Raw genomic sequence first — 12,016 nt, forward strand, 5'->3', positions numbered from 1 at the left:
TACATGTATCTCGCTGTTACTTTATGGTAGGTACCCTGCCAAGTACTTTACATATGTCCCAGTGGACAGGTGTATTTAGTATCCCCATTTTACAAAGAAACTGAGACACATAAGCCTGTTTTTTTTTTTGTTGTTTTGTTTTTGTTTTTGTTTTATTTTGTTTTGAAACAGAGTCTCGCTCTGTCACCCAGGCTGGAGTGCAGTGGCATAATCTTGGCTCACTGCAACCTCCGCCTCCTGGGTTCTAGCATGTCTCAGCCTCCTGAGTAGCTGGGATTACAGGAGCTTAGCTTGCCATCATTCCTAGTTAATTTTTGTATTTTTAGTAGAGGTAGGGTTTCACTATGTTGGCCAGGATGGTCTCAAACTCCTGACCTCAAGTGACCCACCCGCCTTGGCCTCCCAAAGTGCTGGGATTACAGGTGTGAGCCACCAAGCCTGGCCACAAAAGCCTGTGTTCTTAAAAACTTTGTTATCATGCTTGCATTTCTCTGGATCCAAGTGAAGCAGACATGGATGGATGAGCCATGTCTTTTCTTTTTATTAAAAAATATAAATGGACAAAGTGGGCCTGATGATTCAACTTATACAAGGAAGTTTTTCAATGTACACAAGATTCCCTATATAAACTGGGTATAAATTGGAGCTGAGGTGAGCAGACAAACAAACTAACAACAAAAGCACCATTTGCTACCCTCAACAATTCAACAATGCCTCATCAGCTGGGCAGCACTCTGCTGTATCTATCCTTTGAATGTAAAGTCTTTAGTGCATATTATGGGAGCCTACATCGAAAACCTGCCTTACAGAAGAGAGAAAGGCTTGATTGCGTTAGAATAGCCCATTCATATGCTTCTGCATCAAAAGTAATGAAATCCTAGAAATGGACAGGTCCTCAGAGATCAGCTCATTCAAATGTGTTCTAAATTCAGTCAATCACAAGGTGCATTTGTGATATTTGCAATATCTGTACTATTTACTTAATATTTTTCTTTAAATTTACTCAGGACTAATATCACTACCCACTTTTGCCACCTCCCTAAGCAATAATAGCTGTATGATCATGAGTTTGATGTGCTAGTTATATTTTTTCCTAATACTGTATTTATTTTTTAAAACCCTACATGACTATTCAATAAGGCATATTTATACACCAATGAAAAGCATCTTAGGTTTGTGTATCATGCACTGGAAGTCAATGATATAATCCAACCCTTTCATTTGCCACATGAAGAAACTGAGGTCAGGGAGGCTTGGTGACTTGCTCTAGGACATACAAAATGTACGTGGTAGAATCAAGGCTAGAACACAGATGTCCTCCTTCATCAGCCAGTCTATTGTTCATGATATCACGATGAATTAGCTACCAAGTTATGAGAAACATGTCCATCACAAATATCTAAGGGAGCTCAGCTCTCCAGAACCACTCTGTTTTCCCTTCTTTAATGGAAAGTCTTGAGTGCATATTGTGAAAGCCCAGAGTCATAGACTTGGAAGGCATGTGGATTCTCTATCAAAGCTCAAGTGCAGAACACTCACTATACATTAGGGCAACACATCCCATGTTTTTCAACAGCTCTTATTACACGTTTCCCTTTCTTTGAGCCTGGAAACTTCCTTGTGTTAACTCTCATCCATGAGTTTACGTTTCAAGAGTTCCAAACTGTTCAGTTCTTTGCTTTGGTGAAGGCAGGAAGAAATACCTTATATCAAGTTATTGACTCAGTGAGCTTGGCCCCATCACTATGAGCCACAAGCTAGTCCATCCAACAAACCAGTTCCTCTGAAACAGTAAGGGAAAAGCCCAGAGGATGACACAAATCAATGTCTTCCCACAGAGCTAAAACACCAAGAATTCTTCCCCTCTTTTCTTTTTTGATGGGAGCTCATAACATGAGCAGACATTACTAAACACATAAAACAATACAAAAAATGCTTCCATTTAAACTACAGAACAATGAGTCATAAAGTTAGGATGTAGTTTGTGTCTATCTTGTCTATTTTCCAACTGATGCTGAAAGCCCTTCAATATCTAGGACAAGAAAGCAAATGCTTCCAGTGATGAGACTCTCACTGCTTGTAAAGCAGTTATTTTCTTTCCTTTTATTGTTTTTGCAGTGATGTGAAAATACATTTCTGTAATGTCTACCTCCCAGTCCTTGTTCTGGGATTGGATAGGTAAACCTCTGGCAGACTGTCTGACCCAGACTCAAAAAGAATTTCTGGGCATGTAGTGACTCCTGATCTTCAATGAGGAAGCTCACATTTTGGCTTAATTGTGTGTGGAGGGTGGGGAGACACCAGCAATGGAACACCTTTTGTATTCTGTTAAAAGTTTATCCATAATCTTTTTTTTTTTTTTTTTTTTTTGAGACAGAGTCTCACTCTGTTGCCCAGGCTAGAGTGCACTGGTATAATCTACGCGTATGCAAGCTCCGTCCCCCGGGTTCAAGCAATTCTCCTGCCTCAGCCGCCCGAGTAGCTGGGATTACAGCCAACTGCCATTGTGTCTGGCTAATTTTTGCATTTTTAGTAGAGACGGGGTTTCACCATCTTGGGAAGGCTGGTCTTGAACTCCTGACCTTGTGATCCACCTGCCTCGGCCTCCCAAAGTGCTAGGATTATACGCATGAGCCACCGCGCCTGGCCCAAAAGTTTATCCATAATCTTTCACAGTGAAAGGCCATCGCTTTAGGCTTTCACTTAAAATTTAAAAAATGAACTCCAAGGATAGTTCTAATAAGAGCCCCTGGAGGATTAAGTGAATTAACCAATCAGGGAATTAGCTGCTTCCACAGACCTGGTGGTAAGGATGGCTCCACAGTGGCTAATTTCATCTCAACTTTATCTCACTGTAGAGTCATGGAAGCTCAAATGTTCAAGGACAATAGCTACAAGGAAAACAAAAAGTTTTCATAACTTAGAATAAGACTGGAATGGGATTCAGAAGCAGCTGTCCTCAGTCTGAAGTTGGTTAATTCCGACAGTCACTTTCTTCCCAACCTATTCCCTGTTGTTCTGAAGCTCTCTCCCTCTTGGACTGTGACCCTGTCTACTTCTGATGACAATCACTTAATCAGCACATCGGATCGTCGCACGGCTGCTTTTACCTTGGGTAAAGATTCATTTTCCTCATTAACATCACAAGCACCGATTTCTTTCCCCAACCAATTAAAGAGGAAAAATAGAAGGGCCCAGTGCGATACAGGGAAAAGAAAACTGTTCTGACTTGTGGCACCTGGGCAGGTCACTCAGCCTCACAAGGTCCTAGGAATCAAGCCCTTAGGATTCTGAGATGAAATCGGAGGTTAGGACCACATAGATAAAATACACAAGTTGAAATAACCATTGCAGACCTTACTCACTACCCAGACATCCAACAGTTCACCCAGGGTCGGGAAGTGCCCAGTGTGGGCAGATTTAGTCTGCAGGTTAGTTTGTATTATTCAGAGTGGATGTCTGGATAACCCACGTTCAGGAGATAATTGCAAAAGTCCACAGTTAGCATGTAGCACCCCCCTCTTGATACCCCGGCAAGGCAAATGTTGGCTTCTTCTTGTATTTTGCCCAAGTGTTCTGCTCATAACACACACTAACATCTACTTTACGTCTTTATGAGACGCTGATCTACATGTACTATGCATAGTTCTTAGTGATTTTGACCTATTATTATATAAATTCTATAGTTCCCCCATGCCCTGGTGTTACAACCTTTGCATGGCCTTTTGGTGTTATTTCCACCTTGACGTGATCTTGGCTCACTGCAATCTCTGCCTCCTTGGGCTCAAGCGATTCTCCCACATTGGCCCCCTAAGTAGCTGTGACTACAGGTTTGTGCCACTGCACCCAGCCAATTTTTGTAGAGACAGGGTTTCACCACCTTGGCCAAGCTGGTCTCAAACTTCTGTTCTCAAGCGATCTGCCTGTCTCAGCCTCCCAAAGTGCTGGGATTATAGGCGTGAGCCACTGCACCTGACCTTGTTCCCAGCATTAATAAGGGGTGATGGTGGTGGTGGTGGCAGATGACAGAAACAACCCATTTTAAAATTATGTTTAAAGAATAAACCTCTTCTAACCACACAACGTGCCATCTGATCTATTCATTAAACTGCACACTATCCAAAAAATGCTAATATATTCCAAAGATACACATGAATTGTAGTTGATATGTATTCAAAGTATATTTCTTACCTACACAGTTCTGTAGATTTTAGCCATGCTATACATTTAACTTTTAAGGAAAAGGTCATATAACAATCATTGCTTGGTAGAATCTAGTCTGCCAATAAGTTAGCTCTAACAGTTAACACTGAAGTGTTATACCTTACATTTAAATCTTTAGCAATCTCTACTAAATTTTCAAATATAAATGATTTGGTCACAAATTCCAGAAAGGCATTAACCAAACATGGATAGATCTTGAGGCTTCTACTTGACTAAGTTTTAGGAGTCTGTGCTTGTGTCCTCATCTTTCTTCCTCATCTCTCTTTTTTCTCCTTTTAGTTCAGTAAATGTAATCCACAGGGGCTGATGTGAATTGTTCAGTTGACTATTTGCAATGACTCCAAGAAAACGACCTCACTCTCACCTTTTGAGAATAGGCCACAGACAACCCAAGTGTCCAACACTGACTCCCACAATTCTGCCTTACTCAAAATTTCCCTATGCATTGCTTGCTGACTTGGTATCATTTCATTTTTATTTATTTTCTATTTTCAAAATATAGCATTTGAGGCCACACTTGGAAAGGACTAAAGAGCCCCCATTTCCTCTGGCAGTATCCCCAAGGAGGAGAACTCATGTGGGCTTGTAAACTGTGGCATTTACTTTACATGAAATGACAGGAGTGTCTGCTCAAACTAGACAACTAAAACTCCACAAAACAGCTCTGGGGGCCAGAGATAGAAAAGCAAAAGATGCAATTATGCATGCATGAACATCTCTCTGGTGTTTGAATGGCAAATCTCACTGATCAAGGTATGCTTGACTTTGTTTTTGAGAAAACCACAGTGAACATAACTATGAAGAGCTGGCACATGTCCTACAATAAAGCCAGAGAGCCCTAATTTCCCGCAGGAAAAGGCTTTGGTAGTAAAGATCTTTATAACATACACAGCACAAACTCTGAAGTCACAGGAGATCATAGTTCTGAACAAGAGACTTTCCTGGACCAGCACTTTCTTCATTTTGGGAACTTTACATGGCATATCAATTTACACTTTCTGTATGTCTCTCAAGAACTCATGTATGTCATCACACAAAGATGTGAAACCTGCACCAAACACTTCAAGTAGCAGAAACACCTTTCTTCCCCCCACTTTATCTCACCCAAAGGGCTAGCTTGACCGAAACATCTATCTTCTCTTGGCCAACATCCTTGCCATTCTCTGCTGAGACCAAAGTTGTCATCTTCCCATCTCTTTTCAAAGGCCTCCAAAGAGCATTTCAGCACATCTATTATTTTCTCTCCACTCTCACTCTGTGCTATCTGGAGTAGAGGCTCAGATCCTTCAAGTCACAACAGGTGTCCTTTTCTTAATAGGGGTGTGGACCTGGTCTCATGTTTCTCCCCTCTCTCCATCAAGACTTGTGCAATTCAGGAGTTAGCTTTTTTTTTTTTTTTTTTTTTTCCTTCTGTAAAGGGCCACACAAGCAGCTTTGTGGGCCATGTGGTCTGCTAATTACTCAGTGCTGACAGGTGGCACGGAAGCTGACGAGGCATCCATGAATGGGTGTGGGTGTCCTGTAATAACACTTTGTTTATGGTCACTGAAATGTGAATTTCAGTTCATTGTCACGTGCCAGGAAATAGTTTTCTTTGGATTTTTTTTTTCAACCCTTAGAAAATGTAAGAACTATTCTTAGCTGGCAAGCCATAGAAAAACAGGCAGCAGGCCAGATTTGGCCCTCTGGCCATAGTTTGGCGACTCCTGCTCGAATCCATCTGGACTGCCCTCTTGTGAGCTATTTCCAAAGTAAAGACAGATTGTAGGTAGGAGACAGCCAGCAGGCATCACTGTGGAAACACTAACCCTGCCCCTCTGCCCCCCAGATGTGGGAAGGAGGGGCACAGGGGAGGGGAGGTTGGATTTATGGATTAAAAGAAAGTAGGATTATCTACCTCAAGGCTGATGATTGGCAAGAGCTTTTGAGGGGAGGATTTAGGGCAATGGAGACATGGGGAGGGGAATCTTTCTTTAAATAACACTGGGCATGCAATAGTACAGCAAGAGGAACGCCCCTGATGAGTGGAAGCTATTGTAAGAACTGTCTCAGTACTGGGCTGTGCGCAGCCCTCCCTTGAAAGCCTTCTGAATTATTCCTCAGACTCTGCAGGGAACTGAGGGTAAAAGCAGGGAGCAAGACCTGGAGCGTCATCGAGAGATTGCAAAAACAATTCATTGCCAACAGACTGTCCCAGCAGGGTCCCAGTACTATGTCCTGGCCCTGATTGACATGCTGCCCCTCGGATGCCCAATCAGATGGAACTGGGAGAAACCGAATGCAGAGTCAGTCCATTTTATCTCTGCATAACCACCCAAATGAACAGCATGGGAAACTGAGTCTGATCTCATGAATCAGCCCTGTGCAAGCTCCTCACCCTGTCTCTCACTCCAGGTGGCCCATCTGTGACTGGGGTTTTTAGGCTGGGACAGTGGGGAGGGTCCTAAGCTTGATGGCTGGGATCAAAGGTAACTTCAAGGGCCCGCACTGTAGTTTGGCTGGAAACTTCTTTGAGAATTTCCATGCAGGCAAGTAGATTAGCCAGCTTGGTATAAAAATGGATCCTAGGCTTGATCTAATTAAACAACAAAAGTAAAAACTGAAGGTAAAATGATGCTCAAGTTGACAACTTTGTCATCTCAACCGTCTGAGAGACGTGGAAAGCCAAAGAGCATTGGCTCGCAGCTCCTCCAACAAAGGGATGATTAGGTACATTTAATCTAGTGTAGTCCTACCCTAAGCCACAATAGTACCGAAAAAGACAGAAAAATAAAAATGAAGAAACTCCAAAACGATTTCTTCTTAACAAAGAAGATGACCTTTAAGATATTCTTGGTCAAGAAGCTTTTATAGAGAGGCGGTTGAGTGAGAAGAAACTGGGACCAGAGGAGGAGACATTTAATGACAGTGGTGGTAACAGCTCTCAGGTCTTTACGGTGGTACCCACTACCAAGGGAACCCGAGAGTCCTGCCTGCATCTAACCTGGCCTGGAATTAGTGAGCTCACCTTGTTGCCGGCAAGCAGGGATCCAGTGATCCAGCCAGCTGAGAGAGGATTTAAAAAGGGGAGTTTCAGAACACAGTGGTTTGGGGTGCTTGCAACCCCCTCGTACTGACAGTTTCCCATGCGTGTGCATTTCTCCCTCCCTGAGACTGGAAGTTTGGAGGAGTTTTCTAATCTGCTCTGGCCCCTTTTTCCTTTCAACCCAGGATCCTGGAAAGAAAAAAAAAGCTCTTTCCAGTTAGGGACCTCATTTTTCCCTTTCCTTATCCCCTGGGAGATTTGGAGAGGCAGCAGGAAATGTGGGAGAGCACTTGTGTCCCTGAAGGAACAGCCAGTTGCCATGCGCGACCGTCACTATAGATCTACGATTTATGAAAATAAAGCAATATGTGCCTGTTTCGGTGCCTGCCGTTTGCCTACCAATGGTGCAGTGTTCACCATTCCAGCCCTCTCGGCATTCACATTTGCCATCTTTACAGGTCCCGTGCTCAATGCAGCGGGGGTGGCACACGCGCTGGTCACACGCTGCGCCTGTCCAGCCCTCTTCACAGCGGCAGGCTCCCCCGATGCAGACGCCGTGAGTGCCACAGTCTACTGAGCACACTTCTGGAAGAAAAACAATGATTACAGCTCAACACCACAGCTGGTGAAACCCTCCACGGAGTCCAGACGGCATACACGGCCGGGACCCCTGGAGCAGGCCCGGAGGCCCAGCAGCTCTGTCATCTTTGGAGGCTTGTCTCTCCTTGGCTGGGTATCAATTCATTGTTATATCTTTTTTTCTAGAGAAGCGGTTCTCAAAGTGTGGCCCTTGGACCAGCAGCATCAGTATCACCTGGGAACTTGTTAGAAATGTAGATGCTTGTGCCCCATTTGGACCAAGTGAATTCAAAGATCTGGGAGTGGGACTCAGAGATTTTGTTGGAACAAGTCCTCCAGGTGGTTTTGATACTCACTAGAATGTGAGAACCGCTCTCCTAGAGATTAAGACCATTCCAACCGGTTTGGCAAAGCTAACTGGGAAGCACCCACCTGAAAAGATCCATGTGTGGATCCTGACTCTCTAGCCAGCTGGGATTCCTTCCTCACTGAGAGCCTGAACTGATCAAGCCCAAGAGGTCAGTTGGGGACCCCGCTGCTCCATTCCCAAGATGACTGCAGATCCCCCCACTACCCAGATCGGCACCTTGGTGGCGATAATGACCACTGTAATTGTGCTGCATTTACACAGCTTCATTCTCAAAGGAGCTCAAAGTCTTTTGTGCCTTGAGGAGGAGACAGACAGACAGATATGCACTCTCTGGCATTCCAGACCTCTCACGCGAGGACAAGCACGTGCCCCACATTCATCCTTTCATCAGTCAGAGGGAGGCGTGGCTTGGCATGCCAGGGGAAGGAAGACCGGGCCGGGGAGTGGGGCCAGAGACTCTCTCAAAGTCACACAACATATCTGCAGTGTAACTGGGTTGTGGATCTGGGACCCCCGCCTCCTTCCATCCTCTGCACGGCCTTGCCAGGACCATCAGCATCAGAGTTGAAGCCAGAGTCGAGTGGGCTGAGAAGACATCCCAAAATAGCCCATTTTAACTGACTCTTTTTTTTTTCTTTTTGGAATGAAATATTCATTTCTTTCCCATTGTAGGCAAAGCTTCACATCTATTCCCTTCCTGATTGCCATGGCAATCTGACAGCTGTCTCACTACCCAGAGGAAGGGGGCGGAATGATCGCTTGCTTGGATAGGCACTTGTCAGTGTGAACAGAACCTTTCTCAGGAAGGTTGGGACCGGCTTGAACTGTTGAACTGTTCCATTTTTAAGGTCACTCTGGAGGGAAGACACATACTCTTAATTTTAGGAAAATGAAGTGTACAACCCGACGTCATTATTTTCCTGTCACTGGAGTATTATAGAGCTTTAGAACATGCTCACGCAGCATCCCGAGGGAGCCTCTTTTCTGTTTCATGGGACTGTTCCATTCAGTTTGTCTGGGGCTAAATCGTTGTTTTGTTTTCTGGTACCTTTAGGGAATGTACATAAGAAAGCCTATAATGCAAATGGAAGCATCCCTCCTGGGCCCCTCATCCATTTGCGGTGATGGAACCAACCCAATGCTTTTTTGTTTGCTTGTTTCTCAAAGATCACAGATTCCACGATTGAGGAGAAGAGAATGAGAAAGATGCAATGTGGCTCATCAAAGTTCCCTTACCCCAAGCTAAGTGTTAAGAGTAGATTCCCATCCGTCTGTGACTGGGATGGAACACAGGGCACCAGTGTTGGAGAGAGGAAGGAGAAAACATTGTGGCTTACCGACAGAGCAGTCGGGACCCATCCAGTTGGGATCGCAGCTGCAGAGGCCTGTGTCCGGCAGGTATGTGCCGTGCCCACTGCACTGGTCTGGGCACTGGACTCTCGCCAGCTCACAGTTGAGACCACCCCAGCCAGGGCTGCACAGGCATTCTCCATTCACACAGACCCCGTGGCTGGAGCAGGTGGGATCCAAGCAATCAACTGAAACAACAACAACAACAACAAAGAATAAGAGTATTGATCACCCATGGAGGATGTGCCGTGAGACATGGGCTTGCTGCTGAATGGACCAGTAGGTCACCAGCTCCTAACTACTTGCTGGCAAATGGAGCAGCCCAGGAAATACATATGTAGTCTCCTGAAGAACACCCATAAAAAATAAAAGGCTTCTTATTTTTCAGAACACCAAATCTCGAACTTGAAGAAGATGCAAGCGAAACAAAAAGGGGATTTCTCAAGCAGAATTAGGAGAAATCAGATATAGAGGTATGCCATTCCACCTTCAGCATCTTGTGCTTATAAAGATTAGAACCTTGACCGAATCTCATCAGAGCATCTGTGTTAAGAATGTGATTACCTGCCATGTTTCTACACGTGTCGCCAAACTGGATTGCCCCTCACTGTGAGAGAGGAAAGTAGAGAGGCACTTTGTAACTTGACTTCGAAAGCTAACAAAAGATGAAAAGGAAAACCAATGAAAATTATAAATGAGTCACTTTCCTAAAGAGGCTTCACTGAGGCTAAGTCTAAAATTAGTATTCATTCTCTGAGCACACACCCACTGAAGAAGTTAGTAAATGTGCAGGATAGAAGAGGTGAAGTTGGGTGTGGAAATGATCCAAAAGGGATCAACCTCCTATAAGTAATCACCAGGGGACTGGATGGCTATCTCTGGCCACGGCACTGACCTTCCACCAGCCAATCAGATGAATTGATGGTCAGAGTCCAGTCATTGTGATTCTTGCCTGTTTCACTGTCTGATTGTTTGGCCATCTTAATAGAGTAGATATACATCCAGTAGGTAACTTGAAGATGAGTAATCAGGAGTCAACTCTTAAGTGAGGAGATGAGTGAGCTGCAAAGACCAGTTCTTGAGGACAGGACTTTTTGCATGAGAATATGATCTCAAACCTGGGACCTCCATTCAAGCTAAGGGTTGAATAAACAGGGCCTTTTAGAGGAAGCATAGTTTTCTTATGTATTCCTACGTATTCTCAGGAAATGATGCAGTGTCATTTGGAGAATAGGGTTCTGTGTAATACATGGTTTGAATGAGGAATGGTGGTCTAGCAGAGGGCTCAGATATTGCTTTGTGGATCAGACAAATGTGGATGTATCGTCACCTTATTTGATTAAGACATATTTCTCCCATTTTCATGGCTTCCAAATCAGGCCTGTTGGCCCAGATTAAAGAATAGCTTCTTCCATCATCTGGGGGCATAGCTAGCTCGAGACCATGTTGAATTCTATTCTTGAGGTTTTTATGGGCCACACTGACAATGTTATTAAATCTTTCCTGTGTATGCAAGCCATCTTATGGTTCAAATTCTCAGAAAAAATTTTGTTTTCTCTCCTTGCAAAATGCCAAGATTGAAATATGAAAGACTTCTAGTCTCTAAATAATTCACTATTACAATAAGATGGTAATTCCTCAGGGTCTCAGCTTGCCATAGGATCTCCTAAGACATTTTTTATGCTGAGTGTCTTTTTTTCTTCCCTATGGGGCACAAAATAATAGTATTTTTTTTTTTTTTCTGAGACAGGGTCTTGTTCTGTCACCCAGGCTACAATGCAGTGGTGTGATCATAGTTCACTGTAGCCTTGAACACCTGGGCTCAAGTGATTCTCCTGCCTCAGCCTCCCAACTATGTAGGAGCACAGACACATGCCACCATGTCCCGCTAAGTGTTTTTTTTCTTTACAAATGGGGTCTTGCTATGTTGCTCAGGCTAGTTGTGAACTCCTGGGTTCAAGAAGTCCTCCTGTCTCAGCCTCCCAAAGTGCTGGGATTATTGGTGTGAGCCATGATGCCCAGCCATTAGTGTATTTTAATATTGATGACACACTGGCTCTAAATATGACATTATTTAGATTATCCGTGCCATAAACTAACTAGTCCTGAGGGACATCAGACTTGAGAAATTTGGACTTATTAGAGATCACAATATTCCATGAAGTTTCTAAAGGGCAGCCCTCCCTTGGAGCAAAAATAATAATTTTCAGTGGTAAGAGATATTTCTCACGATCCCATTTGTATATTCTCAGGAAGATATTATTTATAGAAGTTGTTTCAAAACTGTTTCAGTCATGGAAAAAATACACTGATTTAAAGAAAATCAGGGGTACACTCCCAAAAGGTGAATTTTAGTTGCCTATTTGTTGGAGATATTTACGATGATGTTACATAATCTGGTTATCACTTTATGGTTGAATTCACTGTCTTGGTGAATAGTACTCCTGATGACATAAACCTGTCTGATA

General features: G+C 43.8%; 1 protein-coding gene across 11 annotated transcripts in view; it reads right to left on the reverse strand.

Moving 5' to 3' along the window:
- TENM2 (teneurin transmembrane protein 2) overlaps positions 1–12,016 on the reverse strand; it is a 1,283,391-nt gene that overhangs the window by 135,782 nt on the left and 1,135,593 nt on the right. For 7 of the 11 annotated variants that reach the window (XM_032252755.1, XM_032252753.1, XM_032252761.1 and 4 more), the window contains 2 exons: positions 9,536–9,736; positions 7,622–7,834 (listed from right to left, as the gene is read on the reverse strand). In XM_032252755.1, the coding sequence (XP_032108646.1) occupies positions 7,622–7,834; positions 9,536–9,736 (414 nt within the window). The remainder of the gene's footprint in view (positions 1–7,621; positions 7,835–9,535; positions 9,737–12,016) is intronic. The other 4 variants (XM_032252757.1, XM_032252756.1, XM_032252762.1 and 1 more) reach the window with 2 other exon arrangements.

Source organism: Sapajus apella, unplaced genomic scaffold (assembly GCF_009761245.1).
Source record: "Sapajus apella isolate SASKATOON/1434 unplaced genomic scaffold, GSC_monkey_1.0 scaffold79, whole genome shotgun sequence".
NCBI classification, from domain to species: domain Eukaryota; kingdom Metazoa; phylum Chordata; class Mammalia; order Primates; family Cebidae; genus Sapajus; species Sapajus apella.